This window comes from Leptonychotes weddellii, chromosome 7, assembly GCF_054177405.1.
Source record: "Leptonychotes weddellii isolate Sample4059 chromosome 7, ASM5417740v2, whole genome shotgun sequence".
Classification (NCBI taxonomy): domain Eukaryota; kingdom Metazoa; phylum Chordata; class Mammalia; order Carnivora; family Phocidae; genus Leptonychotes; species Leptonychotes weddellii.
Window position 1 is genome coordinate 87,203,831 of NC_138375.1, and position 21,617 is coordinate 87,225,447.

General features: G+C 42.5%; 1 protein-coding gene across 1 annotated transcript in view; it reads right to left on the reverse strand.

Annotated features, from left to right (window-relative positions):
• JMY (junction mediating and regulatory protein, p53 cofactor) overlaps window positions 1-17,767 on the reverse strand; it is a 98,459-nt gene extending 80,692 nt beyond the window's left edge. The window contains exon 1 of the mRNA XM_081825589.1: window positions 16,099-17,767. Within this exon, the coding sequence (XP_081681715.1) occupies window positions 16,099-17,139 (1,041 nt within the window). The 5' untranslated portion in view covers window positions 17,140-17,767. The remainder of the gene's footprint in view (window positions 1-16,098) is intronic.
• Between the last annotated feature and the right edge of the window lie 3,850 nt (window positions 17,768-21,617).

Genomic DNA, 21,617 nt, shown 5'->3' on the forward strand with positions numbered 1-21,617 from the left:
CATGAAAAGATGCTCAACAACACTCAGCATCAGGGAAATGCAAACCAAAAACCACAATGAGCTACCACCTCACTCACATCTGTCAGAATGGCTAACATAACAACGCAGGAAACAACAGAAGTTAGCAAGGATGTCGACATAGGGGAACCCTCTCTTACACTGTTAGTGGGAATGCAAACTGGTGCAGCCACTCTGGAAAACAGTATGGAGGTTCCTCAAAAATTTAAAAATAGAGCTACCCTACAACCCAGCAAGTGCACTACTAGGTATTTACCCAAATGATACAAAAATACTAATTTGAAGGAGTACATGCACTCTGATGTTCAGAGCAGCATTATCAACAATAGCCAAATTAAGGAAAGAGCCCAAATGTCCACTGACTGATGAGTGGATAAAGATGTAGTGTGTGTGTATATATATACATATATATATACACACACACAATGGAATATCACTCAGCCATAAAAAAGAATGAAATCTAGCCATTTGCGTCAATGTGGATGGAGCTGGAGTGCATTATGCTAAGCAAAGTAAGTTAGAGAAAGACAAATACCACATAACTTTACTCAAATGAGGAATTTAGGAAACAAAACAGATGAACATAGGGGAAGGGGGAAAAAAGAGAGAGATATAAGTCATAAGAAACTCAACTATAGAGAACAAACAGGATCAACGGAGGGAGGTGGTGGGGGGATGGGCTAAATGGGTGATGGGCATTAAGGAGGGCACTTGTTCTGATGAGCACTGGGTGTTGTATGTTAAGTGATGAATCACTAAATTCTACACCTGAAACCAATTTTACCATGTGTTAACTAAATATAAATAGAATTAAAATAAAAAAAAATCTAAGATATAGAACAGAGTGTATAATATGCTACCATTTGAGTTGTTAAAAAAGTGGAAAATATCTATGTCCTATGTTTCTTTGTATATGTAAATGAATCTGAAAGACACACAAGAAACTCATGAGTGGTTGCCTCTGAGAGTAAGAACCACAGACAGGGAAACGGCGGTGAGTGGGGAGTAGATTTACATTCCACTTACACTTTTTTTCAATCATGATCTATCAAGTAAATACATATACTTTTTAAAATATTTTATTTATTTGAGACAGAGAGAGTGCGGGGGTGGGGGGGAGAGCACAAGCAGGGGAAAGGGGTAGAGGGAGAAGCTGACTACCTTGCTGAGCAGGGAGCCTAATGCGGGACTTGATCCCAGGATGCTGCGATCATGACCTGAGCTGAAGGCAGATGCTTAACCAACTGAGGCCACCCAGGCGCCCCCATATACTTTTTTTTTTTTTTAAGATTTTATTTATTTATTTGACAGAGACAGACACAGCAAGAAAGGGAACACAAGCAGGAGGAGTGGGAGAGGGAGAAGCAGGCTTCCCGCTGAGCAGGGAGCCCAATGCGGGACTTAACCTTCGGATCTTGACCTGAGCCGAAGGCAGACGCTTAACAACTGAGTCACCCAGGCGCCCCTAAAGGAAGGTTTATATTCTATTCCTTCTCCACTTCCCAACCTCTAAAGTATTCTGGCTTACACATAAGAAAAGGAAAAGTAAATTATCCCCTTTGGCACAATATCCAAAATATATGTGTACATATAACTTTTCCAAAAGATGAGGCGTAAGAAATATGCAAATGATACATGTTTCTCTTCTTGTGCCTACCTATTATCCAGAAGTAGCTAAATCCTGTGTTGAACCATCTATTTCAAGCTACATCTATTTTAAGTAGAATTATGAAAGTAACAGCAGCTGATCAATTTCTAATCACAGAAAAATCAGTTCTAATTGGTGGCAAAGGTGCTCACCTCCATCATGGCTTACCACCTCAAGGCTGCAGGCATATTAGTAATAACGAGATTAAAGAAGGATAGGATAAGATAACTAGGGAAAAAAGAGTGAATGTGTAACAGCAACAATGAATTAAAATGAATCTTTACAGGGTGCCTGGGTGGCTCAGTTGGTTAAGCGACTGCCTTTGGCTCAGGTCATGATCCTGGAGTCCCAGGATCGAGTCCCGCATCGGGCTCCCTGCTCAGCAGGGAGCCTGCTTCTGCCTCTGACCCTCCCCCCTCTCATGTGCTCTCTCTCTCTCATTCTCTCTGTCTCAAATAAATAAATAAAATCTTTAAAAATAAAAAAAAATAAAATGAATCTTTACAATGAATTATAAACTACCTTTATTTATTTATTAAAGATTTTATTTATTTGACAGAGACAGCGAGAGAGGGAACACAAGCAGGGGGAGTGGGAGAGGGAAGAAGCAGGCTTCCTGCTGAGCAGGGAGCCTGATGCGGGGCTCGATCCCAAGACCCTCGGATGATGACCTGAGCCGAAGGCAGACGCCCAACGACTGAGCCACCCAGGCGCCCCAATAAACTACCTTTATAGTTTTAAAGGCAGTAATTCTCTCCTCGCCAGAAAATGTACATTCACAGCCCTTTATCTTTTATTCCACTTGAAAATGGGAGATTTTCGGAGTGCCTTGGTGGCTCAGTCGGTTAAGTATCTGACTCTTGATTTTGGCTCAAGTCATGATCTCAGGGTCATGAGGTTGAGCCCTGAGTCGGCCATGGAGCCTGCTTAAGATTCTCTCCCTCTCTCCCTCTCTCCCTCTGCCCCTTCCCTCTGGCTTGCACATGCATGCGCACGCTCTTCCTGTCTCTTTAAAAAAAAAAAAAAAGGAAAGAAAATGGAAAATTTTCCTTGAGATAATGATTTTCTATCAAGTTTTAGGAAAGTAAAACTATTAAAAGAATGAGAAAACAAAACTGTAGAACATCTCTCAATAATAAAGTTCCTGGAGTCATTTACCAGTGATCAAATGCCACCATTCAACAGTAAGACAATCCTCAGACACTAGGCTTCTTTGAGCTCTTCTTACAGAGACACTAAAGTAAATGTAATGCACCAAACAGATACTATTTTCTGCCAACACAAAAACATCAGGTCATGATACGCTTATTAATTAAATCACAATACCACTCTACGCAGATATGTGCAGCTGACAAGACAGAAAATCAGTTATTCTACTCACGTTAATATATTCATATATTATTTCCCACATACTTTATCCTGAAACAGAACGGTACTTTACAAAGGTATTATGCAGCAACTAAATACTCTTGCAGAGAAGCCCAAGGCATCTCACCTAACACTGCTAATTTATTAATTTGTCCTCTTTGCTATAAAGTTTCATGTTTTTCCATTAGATTACCTTAAAACTAAAACCACTTATAACTTCAACTGGCCATCTATTTTAATCTAAGCATCTGAAAATAATATTAAAGTAAATGCATTTTAAACTTTCACAAAAGATGCAATTTACTATAAACATTAGACTTTTTAGCCTAAACCACTTCCTATAACCTATGATAAAAGAATTTTACTGAGGGGCGTCTGGGTGGCTCAGTTGTTAAGCGTCTGCCTTTGGCTCAGGGTCCTGGGATCGAGCCCCGCATTGGGCTCCCTGCTCAGCGGGGAGCCTGCTTCTCCCTCTCCCACTCCCCCTGCTTGTGTTCCTCTCTCGCTGTGTCTCTGTCAAATAAATAAATAAAATCTTTATTAAAAAAAAAGAATTTAACTGATAAAAGAATATAATCACTAACCTATTATAACAGGTTTCTATTTTGCTAACCAAAACTGACAAAACCCAGGGAATAAGCTGAGCTGCAGACATTTGTAGGTTATCAACTGCAAAATGTGCAAGGTACTATAAATAATACACACACAAAAAAAGAGTACAAAGAAATTGGAAAGAACTGGATAATTTAGGATTAAGGATGTTTGCCATGTATAGGGAAGGCCTGAATTTAAAATATGGAAAATGCAGGTTTGCTAAATGAAAAGATTCACTGATGGACACAAACTGAGTCAGAATGTAGATGGATGTGAATGAGAATTACAACACGCCTGACAGAAGAATGAAAGGGCTGAAGTGCCGCTAACACAATATGGAGACACTCATAGCAGAATGCAGAGGTAAAAAAGAACAGGCAGGGAAAGGGGCCTAGAAATAGCAAGTTGAACTGAATTATTTCTGCTTCAAGACCTGACACATTGGGGCGCCTGGGTGGCTCAGCGGCTGAGCAGTTGAGCGTCTGCCTTGGGCTCAGGTCATGATCCCAGGGTCCTGGGATCGAGCCCCGCATCGGGCTTCCTGCTCAGCGGGAGGCCTGCTTCTCCCTCTCCCTCTCCCCCTGCTTGTGTTCCCTCTCTCACTGTGTCTCTCTCTGTGAAATAAAAAAATAAAATCTTAAAAAAAAAAAAAAAAAAGACCTGACACATCTCTTGCAATTTTAGAAAGTTATTTTGCTCTATTGATTCACTTAAAAGAAATGAAGCACAATTGCATAAGGCATCAATTAAACATATTAGCCTAATAAGAACACTTCTCTTTCCCTTCTTTCTAAACTTGCCTAATGGATACTTTTTTTTTTTTTTTTTTTTGCCTCCCTTGATCTAATCGTGATAAGAAATAGGCTCTTAACCTCTGAGGTCTCACTTATCTGAAACAAAACTCTGCTTTTTGCAAAATTTTTCTAGGGCAAGGACTGAGAGACTTTCTATTGGGTTCTTAAAGGAGTCAGTGACAACAGTTAAAAAAAATTTTTTTAGGGGTGCCTGGGTGGCTCAGTCGTTGAGTGTCTGCCTTCGGCTCGGGTCATGGTCCCGGAGTCCTGGGATCGAGCCCCGCGTCGGGCTCCCTGCTCTGCGGGGAGTCTGCTTCTCCCTCTCCCACTCCCCCTGCTTGTGTTCCCTCTCTTGCTGTGTCTCTCTCTGTCAAATAAATAAAAAATTTAAAAAATTAAAAAAAAATTTTTTTAAAGACTCCCTATAATCACTGCAACAGAGAAAACTACAAAACAACAACCCTGCACGCACCACTTCTTTCCCCAATCATCTTCAACTTAATTTCTATGCCAGTGATCATTCCAGTGGAGGAGACAGGAAGACACCTTCTGTGCTTCATTCTGGAGTTTCCATCCTGTACCTTCCCAATCAGAATTTGTTCAAGTTAGTTCAAGCTCAATCCTCTCTAACTTCAGGATTATAGGACTGCCACTATCCTTGAAGATCACGGAATAATTTTTAAAGCCGTAGATATAAAATTTAGAAGCTAAACTCTCCTGTGTATAGTTCTTCCCTACTCTAATCTGTCAAACCCAAGACAGAGTGCCTTATATTTTTTATGTATTTAGAAAGATGTTTAAGAAGCAATGTAATAAAATCTACAAATATCTTCACTATTAAGTTATTGTTAAGACATTCAAGTAATTAACTGCTTGTGAAAAAGAGTGACTCAGGACTAGCACTAGGGTGCTCAGATGGGGGAGGCCTAACCCAGCAATGAAACAGAATCTGTGGCCCTTGGAACTCCCCTTAGGTCTATCAAATCTGTTTCTTCAACTGAAAGTAAGGACTAAAGCCAAACATGTTTTCCACATTCACAAAGCACACTGCTCATTTCTATTCTTATTCTGTAAAACTGTTGTATCATTTCTATATTATTTTGTATGTTAATCACTGATTATCTGTTAATACTGTTTAATGCTGAAACCCAGTTTTACAAAGTATAAGGGCTACTGACAGTAATAACTCATTCTGAAATTTTAAACATTGATTTCTAGATTCTTTACTCCATAGAGAAGTGGTACATTTTATTTCATTTTACTCCTGGGGAAACACATACCTCTAATCAAAATGTTAGCTACATGCATACATGTCATGTAAAGAAGCCAACTTTTTGAAGATCAAAGAACACCTATCTACTGAGCACCAACTGTATCCAGAGGCACTGGGGAATTTGAGGCATTAGAGAACAGCAGCAAGAAAATCCATCTTCGGGGGCGCCTGAGTGGCTTAGTTAGTTAAGCTACTGTCTTCGGCTCAGGTCACGATCCTGGAGTCCTGGGATCGAGTCCCGCATCCGGCTCCCCGCTCAGCAGGGAGTCTGCTTCTCCCTCTGACCCTCCCCCCCACCATGTGCTCACGCGCTCTCTCTCATTCTCTCTCTTTCAAATAAGTAAATAAATAATCTTTAAAAAAAAAGGAAAGAAAATCCATCTTTGTCTCCTAGGAGCTATAATGCATTTTAAAAGGCAGGAATTGTTCACAAAGAGAAAAACACAGGGCAGCAGTTATGGATGATATCAGCCATATGTATCATAAGGCTTCTCTGATTTCTGGATTTCTAAGAGAAATTCCTCTGACAGAGGTCAGAAATGACTTTCTGTGAGGAGGCATTTAATCTGGCCCTGGAAAGAAGGGTAGTTAGACAAAAAAAGGAAGACATTAGAGGGTGGTCTCCTGTATAGTGGAACATGGGTTATTGTGAGTTCAGCAAATAATAGGTAAAAGAGTTTGGCTACAATAATGAAAGGTTCATGTAGAGAAGAAAGAGTTAAGACTGCAGGCTAACCAAAATATGGATGGCTTTGAATGCCAGGAATCTGGCCTCTGTCTACAGGACAACGGTAAGCAATGGAAGAGTACAGTTTGTTCTGTGTGTGTGTGTGTAGTTCTTTAGTTCTAAAATCAATATTTAATATTTCTGAATTGGTATGCATTTACAAATCAATGTGTACATATAACAGTGTTTCTTTTTCTACCCTGAAGAACACCTGTCTTAAAGTCAAACGTGTTATAATCAATGGCTTCTTAAAACCAACAAACACCAGATTTGGAAGAAATGAATAACAGTTCTGGGAATTGAGGGGAGTGAGGCATTTTCAGGGAAATAGCAAAGACCTGGATTAAAGGCACTGCTCCACAGAGATCCACACACCAAGTCAGGGATGGCAGGTGGGAGGATGCACTCTGGATAAATGGAATGAACAGAAGTTCAGCAGAGCATCCAGATGCAACTGAAAGTTGGAAATCCTGGACTTAGAACTCTAGGATGAAAGATGACCACAGGGCAGAAGGAGAGTAAAACTCTTAAACATCTTAAGACTCCAGGGGCACACACCCAAACATGCACAGAAACACCAGTTTTAAAAACAACGTATTCACACACTACATGAAAAACTGACAAAAATCGATGATTTCTGAAGACTCAAAAACTTTACCTCCAGAGGCGCCTGGGTGGCTCAGTTGGTTAAGCGACTGCCTTCGGCTCAGGTCATGATCCCAAGGTCCTGGGATCGAGTCCCGCATCGGGCTCCCTGCTCTGCGGGAAGCCTGCTTATCCCTCTCCCACTCCCCCTGCTTGTGTTCCCTCTTTTGCTGTGTCTCTCTCTGTCAAATAAATAAAATCTTTAAAAAAAAAAAAAAACTTTACCTCCAAAAACCCGATCTGTGACACAACAGTGACGTGCTGTAATCCTCCCTTTACCAATTTATTCCATTGTGCTTTCCAAGATGGCTACTTGATTCTAAAAGTATTGCAGTATATCCACCCTGTTGTACTAGAAAAGAGGTTTAGGAGTATCTCTGGAAAAAAAGCCATTTGCAGGGGTGCCTGGATGCCTCAGTCAGTTAAGCATCTGCCTTTGGCTCAGATCATGATCCTAGGATCAAGCCTCACGTCAGGCTCCCTGCTCAGTGGGGATTCTGCTTCTCCCTCTCCCTCTGCCCCTCCCCGTTCCTTCTTTCTCTCTCTCTTTCAAATTCTGTCTCACATTAGAGCTTCATGTATCATATATGTACAAATTTAAATGAGTGTCCTTTAGGATTACCATGTTCTTTAATTACATACAACATTGTTAATTACAGTATATGTAAATACAGTATACGTACATAATCAAGGTTTTCCAAAAACAATCAGCAGCCAGACACTGTTAATAAAGTTTTTTGTCCGGTGATGAGACACTGACCAAGTATTTCAGTTTGCCAATATCAGTTAGCTTCTCTCTCTGTCTACAAGAAAGAAGATGGCCCAATGGTTAAGAAAGCAGGATAGATTCAGTTAGGCTTGGATTTGAGTCCGGTTCACTTATAGGCCAGATATGTTATCTTATGCAAATTTATCTGATCTCTCTGAACCTGTTTCCTCTACTGTAAAATCCCTACCTCTTAGTTTGATATGAAGATTAACATTAAGAGTTCACATTAACCAAGTGTTTGCTGGGTACACAGCACTGTTCTAAGTACTGACATAAAACCTATTTTTAAAGGCAGCAGTATTCTCACTTTACAGAAGTTGCAGCTAAGGAAATATGACAATTAGGTAGGCCCATATTCACAAAGCTATCAGGTAGAGGAGCCAAGACTCAAAACTCAAAAACTACCTCTTAACTCCTATCTACATGCTAATTGAGATAATTTAAAGACCTCAGCACAGTGGTAGAGCCACAGGAAGCATTCAATAAAGGTTACTCTGATGACTAAAAATTTAAAACCTTGACTATTTCACTACACACAGGTCCCTCTTAGTCATGGCCCCACTGGTGTCAATAAAGAGAAGATGGACTCACCTAGATAGGAAGGTGAAGAGGAAGAAAGGCTTAAAAAAATAATTTTAGTAACTAAACATTTGCTTTGTAAATGTAACTTCAAGTTATCAAATGGAAAAGCAGTTTTAATACTAGAAACCATAGGGAAATGTACCAAAGCCTGGGGGGATTAGAGGGGGGGAAACACCTTCAGAACAAGTAATGAACAAAGTGAGGACAAGAAAACAAATATAGAAACAGGAAGAAACACTTCTGCCCTCTTCTAACGCCCTCTGCAGCCAAAAATGATTTAGGGCTTTTTCAAAGCCTTAAAAAACTCGAGCAAAATGAGAAGTGCTGCAACTTCAACAGTCTGAGCAGCTTACAGTAGGGAGACCTAAACCTGAACACAAGCACATAAAACAAGTGACTCTGGTTCCAACACTTGCCATACTGTGCCTGTAAACTACCCTGGGGATCCTTAACGTCTAACCTTGGTCTTATCTTGGACCAACGACCTTAAGTGACAGCCTTGAGGTCAAGCTACTAGTATCAGAATTGGACAAAAATAGATTTTACAGAGCCACATTCAATAAATTTTCTTCCCCTAAGCACTTACCATAGACAGTGTAGAGCTTCTTGGGGGGGAAAAAAAAAATACCGTGCCTCAAAAAACAAACGAAAACTCTGCCTCAACTAATTCCTAGCAGCAGGCCAATTTGATAACCAATTGTATTTAAAACTTCTTCTGGAGCAGGGGCGCCTGGGTGGCTCAGTCGTTAAGCGTCTGCCTTCTGCTCAGGTCATGATCCCAGGGTCCTGGGATCGAGCCCCACATCCGAGCTTTCTGCTCAGCGGTGACCCTGCTTCTCCCTCTCCCGCTCCCACTCCCCCTGCTTGTGTTCCCTCTCTCGCTGTCTCTCTGTCAAATAAATAAAATCTTAAAACTTCTTCTGGAGCAAATGAGCGTTTTTGTTTATCACTGTAGCCTCCCTATGTTTATGTTACCTGAATGCACTAATAATTTGTTGAATAAACTAAGCCTCTAGCCATCACCCTCAAACCCTAAAGTTAAAAATAAAAACCCCACATCATTAAGTGAACTTCATACATTTATCCTTAAAACCATTCTCCGACCATCAGGCCTATTTTTATTTCACAGCCTATACTACAAAACCTTCACTACAGTATGAAAAGAGTCTATCATATGCAATTATAAACATATAAAATTTAAAATTCAAGGACAAGCATAGGGGCACCTGGGTGGCTCAGTCGGTTGGCTCGGGTCCTCGTCAGGGGTCATGGGATGGAGTCCCGTAGCCAACCTGGTTGCTCAGGAGAGTCGGCTTGGGATTCTCCTCCTCTCCCCCTGCCCTTCCCCCACACTCTCCCTCTCTTTAAATCTTTAAAAAAATAAAAAATAAAGATAAAAAAATAAAATCCAAGGACAAACATAAAAGGGCAATTTTCCACATTTAAGAAAACTCATTAAATTTTCCAGCTTCTTGCCGAATGAATCCTTCTCTGCCTTTGTGGAGCTTTAATAACTTACTCTGTGTTAAGGCTACTTAGTATTAACAGTCCACTACAAGAGGCCTGAAAGGCCAAATAAACTTCATCACCCCTATCAGAAAACAAATAGCACCAAGAACTATTAGTCTTCATTACATTCTCTTAGCATTGCAACTTAAATTTTTCCCCATCAACAACTGAGGGAACTGGGCAGATTAAAGGGGAGCACATCTGGCCTATTCAAGAGTGAAAAGAGCCACGGGAAACTTTCCATTACAAAAAAGTAAGCACATAGGCATTTAACCATCATTGGAAGAAAAGGCTACCTTTTGCTTTCAATTCCCACTTCCAGCAATATTCCACAGTCAATGAAAGGTCAAATAAAGCAGCAATGGAGAACAGTGAGAGACTGATTAAAGTTACAGGTGAAGATCTGGGGAGTGAAGATTGCTAATTCAAACATAACAACTGTTATGTTTAACAAACCAAACTGCCCACTCACCTTCTCCGTTCTACCTCCCCCCTCCCCCAACTCACATTGGTCAAATGTTTGTCCAAGTAGGCCTTGTTTTAGCAAGGAGGAAACATGCCTGATTTCAAGTCTGTGAAATATCTGGTGGATGGGGCATCATGTGATGTTAAACAGCGAGCAAAGAAAGCAGCACGTAAAGCAGTTATGACAAAGGCTGCTGCTATCCTGCCACCAGCCGCCATGTTTCTGCACTATAGATGCACTAACCGAAAAGGATCTATTCATCTTTTTTCTATACTTCTCTCTCTTTTCAGTGACGTGAAAAATGGCCCAGTTTATTTGGGCACAGGAATGAAGAAAATGATTAGTATATGTCATTGTTTTCATGGCCTCTGCCTTTCAAGTCTTTCATCATAACTTCCAAGAATCCTACAAAATTCACTTAGCTTCATTATTCCTTAACTCTGTGTGCACTATTTTTATGGGAATACACAGCCATAACAGCTCTCTCAGATGCAACTACGTTACGTCTTTCTTGAGTCTGCTTCTACTATTTATACCTAATCACGGGTCAAGGCACACTATCCCAATGAAAGGCCAGCATCCTCGGGCTCCGAAAAGACTATGATTTCTCTAACATACTGTTGGGATTGGTTGGGATATCAGTGTGGCTCCAGGGTTTTATAAATAATCTTAGTTTTTCAGAAAAATTACAAAAGTCATAATTGGTTGGAGAGATGATAAGCATTCTTTCTAGAGCTCTCTGCCCCTTATGTTAAATAACCTCAGAAGTCAGGAGTTATTTACAGCTGAGTCATTTTAAGATACAAAGGAGGGGCGCCTGGGTGGCTCAGTTGGTTGGGCGACTGCCTCCGGCTCAGGTCATGATCCTGGAGTCCCGGGATCGAGCCCCACATCGGGCTCCCTGCTGAGCAGGGAGTCTGTTTCTCCCTCTAACCCTCCCCCCTCTCATGTATTCTCTCTCATTGTCTCTCTCTCAAATAAATAAATAAAATCTTAAAAAAAAAGATACAAAGGATATTAAATCTTAAGATATCCTTAAGTATCTTCCCCATTTACCTGTTTTAAAAAGCTTAACTAAGCAGGTCACAGAAGTGTTGAGTTCTATTTGGAAGCCAGGTCTTTCTGACTCCAAGCACTAGGCAGGCTCTGTCTATAGCATGCCTTACATGGCTACTTACAAAAACACATGCTGCTCTTTTGTTTGTTTCACTAGCAGTAAGTTAAAATCAACTGGGAAGAAGTTAGCTGAGCAATTGTATACACATAATCTCTTCTCCAAAGAGAACACTATTTTAGATCCTAATCAAGCCTACCATCATAGTTAAGGTTCACTATCTAAAGGACCACAACTATCTCAACAATAGTTGTCCTTATACAGAAACCACTATTTACAAAATCCAGGTCATCAAAGGTAAGTAAGGTATGGGTCACCCATGCACATACACTATAATATGATCCTCAGCTCTGACCAACAACTAAGACTATTGCTGAAACCATCTCAAGGGGCCTCGCTGGCACTTGATTCATACACAGATTGGGTGCCTTCTATATAAATAGCACTCCTTACAGCAAACCCTTGTAAAAGTCAAAAACAAGCCTACCATGTAATAAATTTCAAATTCCATTTAAGATTAAGGCCCTAAGTAGCACACAACCTTACAATTCCTAGGTTATCTGAAAGTGTTTCGTTAGTGGGGCACCTGGGTGGCTCAGTCGGTTAAGCATCTGACTCTTGGTTTCAGCTCAGGTCATTATCTCATGGGTTGTGGGATCCAGCCCCGTGTCAGGCTCCTGGCTCAGCAGGAAGTCTGCTTGCAAGATTCTCTCCTGCCCCTCCCTCCTCCCTCTCTCAAAATGAATAAATAAATCTTTAAAACTAAATAAAAATTTCTCATTAGTATTATATAAATTATAGCTTCTCACAAACTATCATTTCCAGTCAATTGACCAAATTTGTGAATCATTAACAAAAACGTTTAGCAGACAACTTAGTGTTCTATTCTTCAATATTTCACAAAGATATAGAAGTACTTCTTGGGGCACCTGGGTGGCTCAGTCGTTAAGCGTCTGACTTCGGCTCAGGTCACAATCCCAGGGTCCTGGGATCAAGCCCTGCATCAGGCTCCCTGCTCGGCGGGAAGCCTGCTTCTCCCTCTCCCACTCCCTCTGCTTGTGTTCCCTCTCTCGCTGTGTCTCTCTCTGTCAAATAAATAAAAATAAAATCTTAAAAAAAAAAAAAAAAAGTACTTCTTATAACCCCATATTAAATCTTAAGTATATTCTAAAACTTTAACTCCAATAGAAGTTATGCCAAAGCTTAAAAAGCAAATGATTTACAATTATGGTTTTAAAGCTCTTTCTGAAGAACACCTTAAAGAATTTGATAAAAGCCTCTCTCCAAAAATGCAAATCATATAAAACTTAGCATGCTACTTTATGACACCCCATTAAAGTCCATCTATAGCTCCCCTCAATTTAGAGGGAATTCACGAACCCCAGATAAAGACCTCTTATTTAGAAAGCTATTTAGTTTTAAAAGATTTTACTCTGTTTCTAACCAGCATGGTCCCTTATGTGGAATTTACATCTATCAATATATAAAATTTTATTTACCCAGAGCTTTAACTCAAAAAGACCCTTCTTCCAAATCCTTTGAATTCTTGTAATACTAAAAAGCAACAACAACAACAAAAACAAGAACACCTCTTATGTCCTTGGTCCACAAATATTAAGAGTGCTCACAAGATGTGTGACCCTGAACTAGGGATGGCAAAGAGAATTCCAAGATACTGTCAAGGCCAGTGACCTTGAGAAGTTTACAGTCTACTTGCACAGTCTGTTCTACTAAAAACAAAACAAAACAAAACACCTCCTTTCCACAATTTACTGACCATTTTGAACAAAAACAGGTGTGGCCTTTAAGCTGAAGGCTTTAAATAGATAGGAAATGGAATACTGAGAGGAAAAAAAAGCAGAAAACAGATCCAGATAAATTAAAGAAAAAAAAAAACTCAAAAGTCTAAATTTTCTAAATAACCTATACCTAAGAATGTGTTTGATTTACCAGATATACCTGGCTTGAACACCTTTATAACCACTCCCACACAATTGGGAACAAAAAAATCATTAAATTAGATGTAATTACTAAATTTAACAAAATCAGTAATACAAAAATGACACAATTTCTATATTTTCTCTAAAGAAAGTTACTGCAAACTATTTTAAGCAGCTAAGAAAAAACAAAACAAAAAAAATGGCTGCCATCCTCTTACACTCCCATTATCAAGCCTACAGCAGAAGTCACTAATTAATCACACCCCTATCTCCCTACTGAGCTTCATTTCTTTCAATATAAACTTCCAGTAAATATCAGGGTGAGCATTATAACTGAGTCTATTTGTTGTCATGGTAATTATTTTTCAAATACTGTTCAAATCAACTAAATGAAGCACCAAAAATTTATATATTTAATGTGCAATGAATTTATAATAAACTTCATTTGAGTTGCCTTCCAGAACACAAAATACTCTTAAAACTTTAAATTTCTCTGTTAAAGAGAACGCAACATCATGGTCAATATAACCTTAATTAGGAAAAGATATTCTTTTAAAACTGTAACCCTCCACCCCCATGAAAGAGTTCCAGAAAATTGTAATTAACTGTATTTTTGACCCTATTTGAATGAAACCAGACAAAATTATTTTCGAGTACCAATAAAATTAAAACTAAACAAGTCTACGTCATTTAGAGATACAAGAAATACAAAGTTTAGGGGCGCCTGGGTGGCTCAGTTGGTTAAGCACCTGACTGGCTCGGGGTCCTGGGATTGAGGCCGGTCAGGCTCCCTGTTCAGCACAGAGTCTGCTTCTGCCTCTGCCCACAGCCTGCCAGCTCGTGTGCACTCTCTTGCTAATAAATAAAAACCTTAAAATATATATATACAAAGTTTAACAAGAAAGTATGAGAAAGAAATATTAATTTTGTCCACACCGTTTAAAAGAAATACAGGTCAATATTAACAAAACTCTAAAAAGAATATATGCGACCATTTAAAATTTATCACTTCCTTCCAAAAAGAATTAAGGTAGAACACAGATTCCAAAAGTAGATGATAAAGAGGGAATTAGGGGCGCCTGGGTGGCTCAGTCGGTTAAGCGTCTGCCTTCCGCTCAGGTCATGATCCCAGAGTGCTGGGAGCCTGTGCGGGGCTCCCTGCTCAGTAGGGAGTCTGCTTCTCCCTCTCCCCCCCCGTCCCCCCCCCCCCGCCACCTCTTGCATGGACACAAGCGCTTTATCAAATAAATAAAATCTTAAAAAAAAATAAAAAGAAAAGAGGGAAATAAAAACATCCCTAGGATTCTAGGATAGCATTACCAGGTGGGTGCTGCTTAGCACAAAGTAAACTAACAGGAAAGAGTGAAAACCTGGATTCAGGAAGTTGTAGGAGAGCACTGTGGGTTAAGTAAGGAAAAAAAAATTCCTTATGCCTCAAATCCAGCAATGAAAAATACAGGCGATTCCATGCAGAAACAAGGAGGTACGAGCTTCCTAGCCTTAATAGTAGGATTCGAGTCCTTTATAAACACAGGCAAGGTTAACAGATGACAATACAATGTCAGGAATATAAACACCATAAAAAGGGGCATTTCCCGACGCCACCTCTAACCTCAACTGGTACTAATACTAAAAATAATAGCTTTGAGGAAGTATCTGTTCGTGCCCATTAGGAAAACTAAAGTATATATATATTTTTAAAGATTTTTTAAGTAATCTCTACACCCAACATGGGGCTCAAATCCACAACCCCAAGATCAAGAGTTGCAGGGTTTATTGACTGAGCCAGTCAGGTGACCCAAAAACTAAACCATATTTTAAAATACTTTTTTTTTTTTGGTACAGTTCTTTCAGCAGAAGCTGTTGGGTAGGCATGACCTCAAATTATGTATATCCTACAAACCATGGACCTCCTCATATATACCCATGCAGACCTCTTCCATTATTTCCTGTAATTTTAAGTATAAAGTAGTTTGAAAATGCTTTGTACTACTTTTACAAGTACAAAGTATAATAAACATTCCTGCGCAAGACCTTTTTTTCTCCCTAAAACAAGAGTTAAACATCAGCCAGCTATAAAGACTCGAGATTATGCATACGCCTTTAAAAAATACATTCGTATGGTGCTTTTTGATTTGGACAGTCTACTCATTTGAAGGAAAATAGAATTCAAAATTTGCCTAAGTTGCCAAACTACAAACGGAGATTAAAAAAAAGACCAACTGTATTCCCTGCGACAAATATATTTTAAGTAAACGAACAGGACATCAGAAAAGTAGGGTTAATTATCTGGAAAGTTACTGATGGAAAGGCAAAAGAGAAACGAATGCTGGGTCGCCTTTTTTCTGAGTGGCTTTAATCTTACTTGCAGCACTGAGTAGTAAACACACCACTTATTATACAGAACCTATTTGATGAATGGGAAGAGGAAATCTAAAGACTTAAAGTTCCTTCAGAGGGCCAATTAAGAAAAGCCACGGTTCTCCCACCACTGAAAGGAATTAAGGGGCTGACTGGTAAGGAACCCATCTTCTTCCGCTTTTCCTGTCCAGAAGAAAAAGTCTCCCAAATTGTCACAGCCCGGACTGAGGCTCCAGCCTCCAGCAGTAAGTACCCAAAAGCAATGACTGGAGCCCAGACTAGGTTCTTACCTCCTGGATGCGCTTCCTGGCCCGCTGAAGCACTTCTTCGTAGCCCTTCTGCCGCAGCTCGCTAAGACTTTCGTAATACTCCTCGGGATCGTCGGTCTCAGTGAAAAGTACCTGGGAGAGGATCTTCCAGCCGCAGGTGTCCAGGCCATGGCCCAGGTAGACCTGGAGCTGGTAACACAGAGTGTCGATCTCCTGCTCGGTCATCTCTGGAGCGCCCCCGAACAGCACGGTCCACATGCCAGAGGGCTCCTCGGGGAATACGGGCAGGCACTGTTCCAGCTGCGAGTTCACAGAACACAGCTGCTGGTGCACAGCACGCAGATCCTGGAAGGAGAAGAGCCCGGCCCAGCTACACTCCTCGGCCGGGGACTCCAGCTCGGTAGTGGAAGGCGGCTGCTCTGTGTCTGAGAGCGCCAGGGCCGCCGGGGCCACCTCGTCCTCCCTCAACATTTCCAGCACCTCTATCTCCTCGGAAACCGCCCCACAAGTGCTCACTACTCGCACGGAGGACACCGGGGCCTCCCTGGACGCCGGCGGGGCTGCTGCTGTAGCGGCCCCCGCCACATCTTTGCCTTCAGATCTCCTTCGAACCGGGCTGGTCTTGGCCCGCACTGGGCTCCTGAGGGGGCTCTCCGCCCCTTTGCCGGCGGGACACCGCAGCAGCGGGTCGCCCCGAAGGCTGCGCGCGCTCCGCGGAGAGCCGCCCTCCCCCCAGGCCGGGCTCCTCCGGGGCCCCGGGCTCCTACCCAGAGTCGCAGAGGCAGTGGCCTCGGGCCGGCCCTTGCCCGCTGGGCTGCCTGGCCCGCGGGTCCCGTCCGACGCGGGTGCTCCGGGCTCAGCGCCCCCTCGTGCCCCCGCCTGCTCCCGGGAGCCGCTCCTCTGCCTCTGGGCCGTCCGGTTGTGGCAGGTTATGGCAAACTTGCCCTCAATCTCGTTCCAGGCCACAATGAAGACGAACTTGTGCTTCTCGCGCTCGTCGAACACATGGGGCCGCACGGCCACCCAGTCCGACTCGAGCGTCTCCTCCAGCGAGAACGACATGGTGGCTCCGGTGCCAGGCCGCGGGGGAAGCGCCGCTGGCCCTGCCCGCTCGAAGACTCACCGGCTGGCTGCACCGCGCCCCCCGCTCACCCTCGCTGAGCGCCTTCGGCCATCTTAGCGCGCCAGCCGGCTCTCCCCGCTTACTCGCCCGGCCCTCCTCACTTGAACCCGCCGCGCTCCTTTGTGGCGCGGCTCGCGGGAAAGACAATACGCGTCCCCGGAGCAGGTAGTTCACATGGTCACGTGCGGCTGAATCTGTTTACAAGCCCAGTGCTGCGGCAGCGCCTCGCGCCCGTCCCGGCCGCCCCCAGCGCGAGGCCGCGGTGCTGCGTCTGTGGCTCTCGGAAGGTGAGGAGCGGGTCCCGCGGGGCCGGGCAGGCCGGTTAGGCAGTAGGGGTCGGCGATGTGTGCGTCTCTGCCGCTCGTCCAGGCCGATCTCCCCGCCCCTCCTCCTTCTCCTCCTCTTCCCGACCGCCCGGAGCCGGCCTGACGGATAGACGCGTCTCCTAAACTGTAACCCTCAGTATCGCCACAATGTTGCCATTTGGCTGCTGACGTAGGCTGCTCCACGAGGGACGTAAACACGGGCACGTGCCGCACGCTGGTGACGCGGCGGCGGCGGCGGCGCGCACACCCCGCCCGCGCGCGCGCCGGCACCGCCCCTCCCCGTCCCCCGTCCCCCGCCCGCGAACGGCCGCGGGCCGGACTCCTTCCTTCCGCGCAGCCTCCTTTCCCAGCGGCTTGGGCAGGCTCTTCGCAGGCTGCCGGTTCAGAAGACGGTGAGCGTGGTACGTGTGCTTTGCGGGACAAATGGCCTCTGAGCTTCCTGGGGGAAAAAAGTGTAGGAATTGAGATTTTTCCAACTCCAGCCAATCAAAGGGACCCTGAAATGTAAATGTGCCTCCTTTCGCCCGGGGGGAGTCGGTATAGGTAACGCCTATATTCGGAAAAGTGCTCTGTAACATAACACGAGCTATGTGCTAAACGTTATTGGGATGTCCCAGACTGTTGAATTCTCTAACACCCTTGAGACACAATTTAAGATATGAAAGGGAGGTGTCCGAAGACAGCCCAATAGGACTCCAAAACAAAATTAAATCAAGTGAAAATTGAGTCATGTCCTAATAGTATGAATGTTTACATTTCAGTTCAGCGGCGCTTTATTGCTTCAGGTTTCATCATTGTGTACTGTTCTGGGAACTTCGTTTTGAGGTCACTGGCTTAACCCCTTTTGAAGTTGTATTCAATTATCAGAGAGCCCAGAATGCACATAGAAAAAAAATCATGTAAATTTGAAGAATTCTGTTATTTATACTGAACTATGATGAAACACATTTTTTAAATTGCCCTATAATCTAGTTTATATTATTGGCATTCGCTTTCATATTAGCTCCCAATTCACAGTGCAGGTATTCTGCATCCACAATAAAGTACAATGGGAATTATTCTTTTACTTTTAGGTTTTTTTTTTTTTAAAGATTTTATTTATTTATTTGAGAGAGAGAAAGAGGGAGTATGAGAGAGGAGAGGGTCAGAGGGAGAAGCAGACTCCCTGCTGAGTTGGGAGCCTGATGCAGGACTCCGGGATCATGACCTGAGCTAAAGGCAGTCGCTTAACCAGCTGAGACACCCAGGCGCCCCTATTCTTTTACCTTTGTCCATATTTCTCAAATTATGCAAAACCATTTGGATTAAAGGTGCATTGTCAGCTACACTTACTTGAGTACACTGACATCGGAATAAACAGCCAAAAATTTTTGCCCTGTCGCTCAGATGGACATTGTAGACTGTAGATCTGCTTGGACCAGAAAAAAAATAAATTACTTTGGGCAGGATGAGCAAAAAGGTAAAAGGACAGGTTTTTAAATTTTTTTTTTTTACAATTCTGTATGTGGAACCACAAATTTTCAAAGCTTGTAACTGAACTTGTGCCAACACTCAAATGCAAATCAGAGATACAACTTTCGAAACCTGTATCACCAGCTAAGCAAACGATATCTTATCACGGAAAATTTACCTGTCTTTTCTGCTAAAAAGCTACCGCTAAAAGTCTTTCTGATAAAAAGTGATGACATGATCACTAGCTCTCTTCTTGTAATACATTATAGATAACTTTGAATACCAAGAATGAGCACTAAAAGAATATATTTATAGGAAATATTTTTACTTACATATATATTAAAACTTGCAATATCTATCCACAGATACTAAATTATGTCTTATCACAATAGTGCTAGAAAAAATTGTTTCATGGTCACACAGGTTTTAAGTATTTTTCCCCAAAGATTCTGACCGCTGTGTTTTGTCAAAAGGGTTGTTCAATGTTTCTCATTTCCTCTGTCTTAGTAATTGTTATCCTAGAAATGAAAAGAAACAAACCAAAATTCCCATGGCAGGTTACTGTAGTACTCTACAATTCTTTATCTAGGTATGTATCTGATTGTCAAGCAAGATCTCTGAGTGTAAAAATTAGTCCTTAGGAATAAGTAACACCATAGAAAACCACATACACCTTACCAGCTTGAAAAGACTTGAAAATAATTTTCTTTGTGAATGTTTTTTTAACTATTGAGAATTGTTAGGTACTCTGGGAAATGCTTTAACTCTATAGGCCTTTAATAAAAACTGTAACCATTTACATAGGAGTTTTCAAATTACATAGGATTTTCCAGCACATATTTATTTTATCCTCACAACAATCATATAATGTACTTGTGAAAGGAGTAAATCTTTAATTTTACACGTGAGAAAACAGCAGTTCTGATTACTTAGTCACACATTCCAGGACGGGTAACAGGGAATGAAAGAATGGAGTTCAGGGGCCTAATGCATGCATCTGTCCCAATTAGATTCTCTCAGAAGCAGACACTAAAAAGAAGTCAAAATGCAAAAGTTCATGAGGGGTTAACACCTGTAAAAGAAAAAGGGCAGAAGCAGGATTGGGCAGACTATCCTAATAGGGAGCTCCAGAGCAAAGATTTTTCCTTAAAGAAGTTCCCCCATTGAGTAGAAATGATTAGGCCTTGCCCAGTCATTGACTGGGGACCACCCTGAGAAACGCATAGGATGATAACCTGAAGTTGACTCTGAAGACACAAACAGCTGGAGACTGAGCTAACCACATTCCTTGCAGATGTGGAGTGAATCTTTTTTTTTTAATTTAAGATTTATTTATTTATTTTAAAGAGAGAGCATGAGTGGGAGGGACAGAGGGAGAGGAGAGAGAATCTCAATGAGACTCCCCACTGAGTGTGGAGCCTGATGTGGGGCTCAATCCCATGACCCCGAGATCACAATCTGAGCCAAAACCAAGAGTCAGACACTTAACCGACTGTACCACCCAAGCACCCCAGAGCAAGCCCTTTCTTAAAGGATGATCTGATTGCCACATCTCCACATCTGCCACAGTTTACCTTGTGTGCTCCGTAGATCCACTTCATAACATATTTGGGGAGCAGCTCCTCCAGGGCTCTGGTCGGCCCCTCTTCCTGGGGGGAAATTTAGAAGAGGGAGGTGAAGAGACAAACTGTAGCCTCCACTGCTGTGGTCAATCTCATGGCCAAAACTGGTACTCATCATCTCTCTCCTCCACGGTCTGTTCTAAAGTCCCTCACTCTGCTGACCTTAGTGGGGCTCACGTGGTGGTGTTTCCCAAACTCTCATTCCTGAGGAGTCTGAACTCCTGGTGACCTTACCTGTGTATAGCCTCCATTACTACATCATTACATTTGTCACAATTAGGCAAGAGTGTACCAGGAGGCATCCAGTGGGTCACCAGGGTTCAATGCACATTCCTCCCCGCTCCCACCATGTAACACAGCCCTGCCTCCTCCCGCTGATGAGTGTTAATCACCCCTGACAAGGTGGTGATTGCTCTTCTTGCCTGCTACTTTCTGGCCACAAAGAGCCCAAAGTGTCCAAGTGGCAGCTGTAGCTTATAGTTCAATGAGATCTTTGCTATCTCATGACAAGAACATACTTCGTTTTGAAGATCAGGACCTCTCACCTTACAGAATTCAGTTGGTCATTCAAAATGATGGTGAGGCCTCTCCTGCTTCCACTCCTTGGTTCCTGGACCCATGTATTCTTCCCCATAGTGCTACATGAAGTTCTGTAATTCAGTGCTTATACATGTTTTGGAGGATGGGACCCCCATCCTCACAGGGTGTTGCCTGGTGCTGCAGCTGTACCTTCAGCACGCCATGCCACTCTATTTAGCCAGCAGCTTCGGGATGACACAGTGTATGACATGACCAGTGGATCTGTAAAATGAGTTCCCTGATTAGATACTATATTGTTTCATGTCTGTAGATCAGGCATTCTGTAAGTGGCTTGATCATGCTGGCAGGAAAGGCAAACCCATACCCAGATTAAGTTTCTATTCCTATGAGAAAAACCGCTGCCTCTTCCAGGATGAAAATGGTCCCAAGTAGTCCATTTGCTGCCAAGTGACCAGTTAGTCTCCTTTTTTTTTTTTT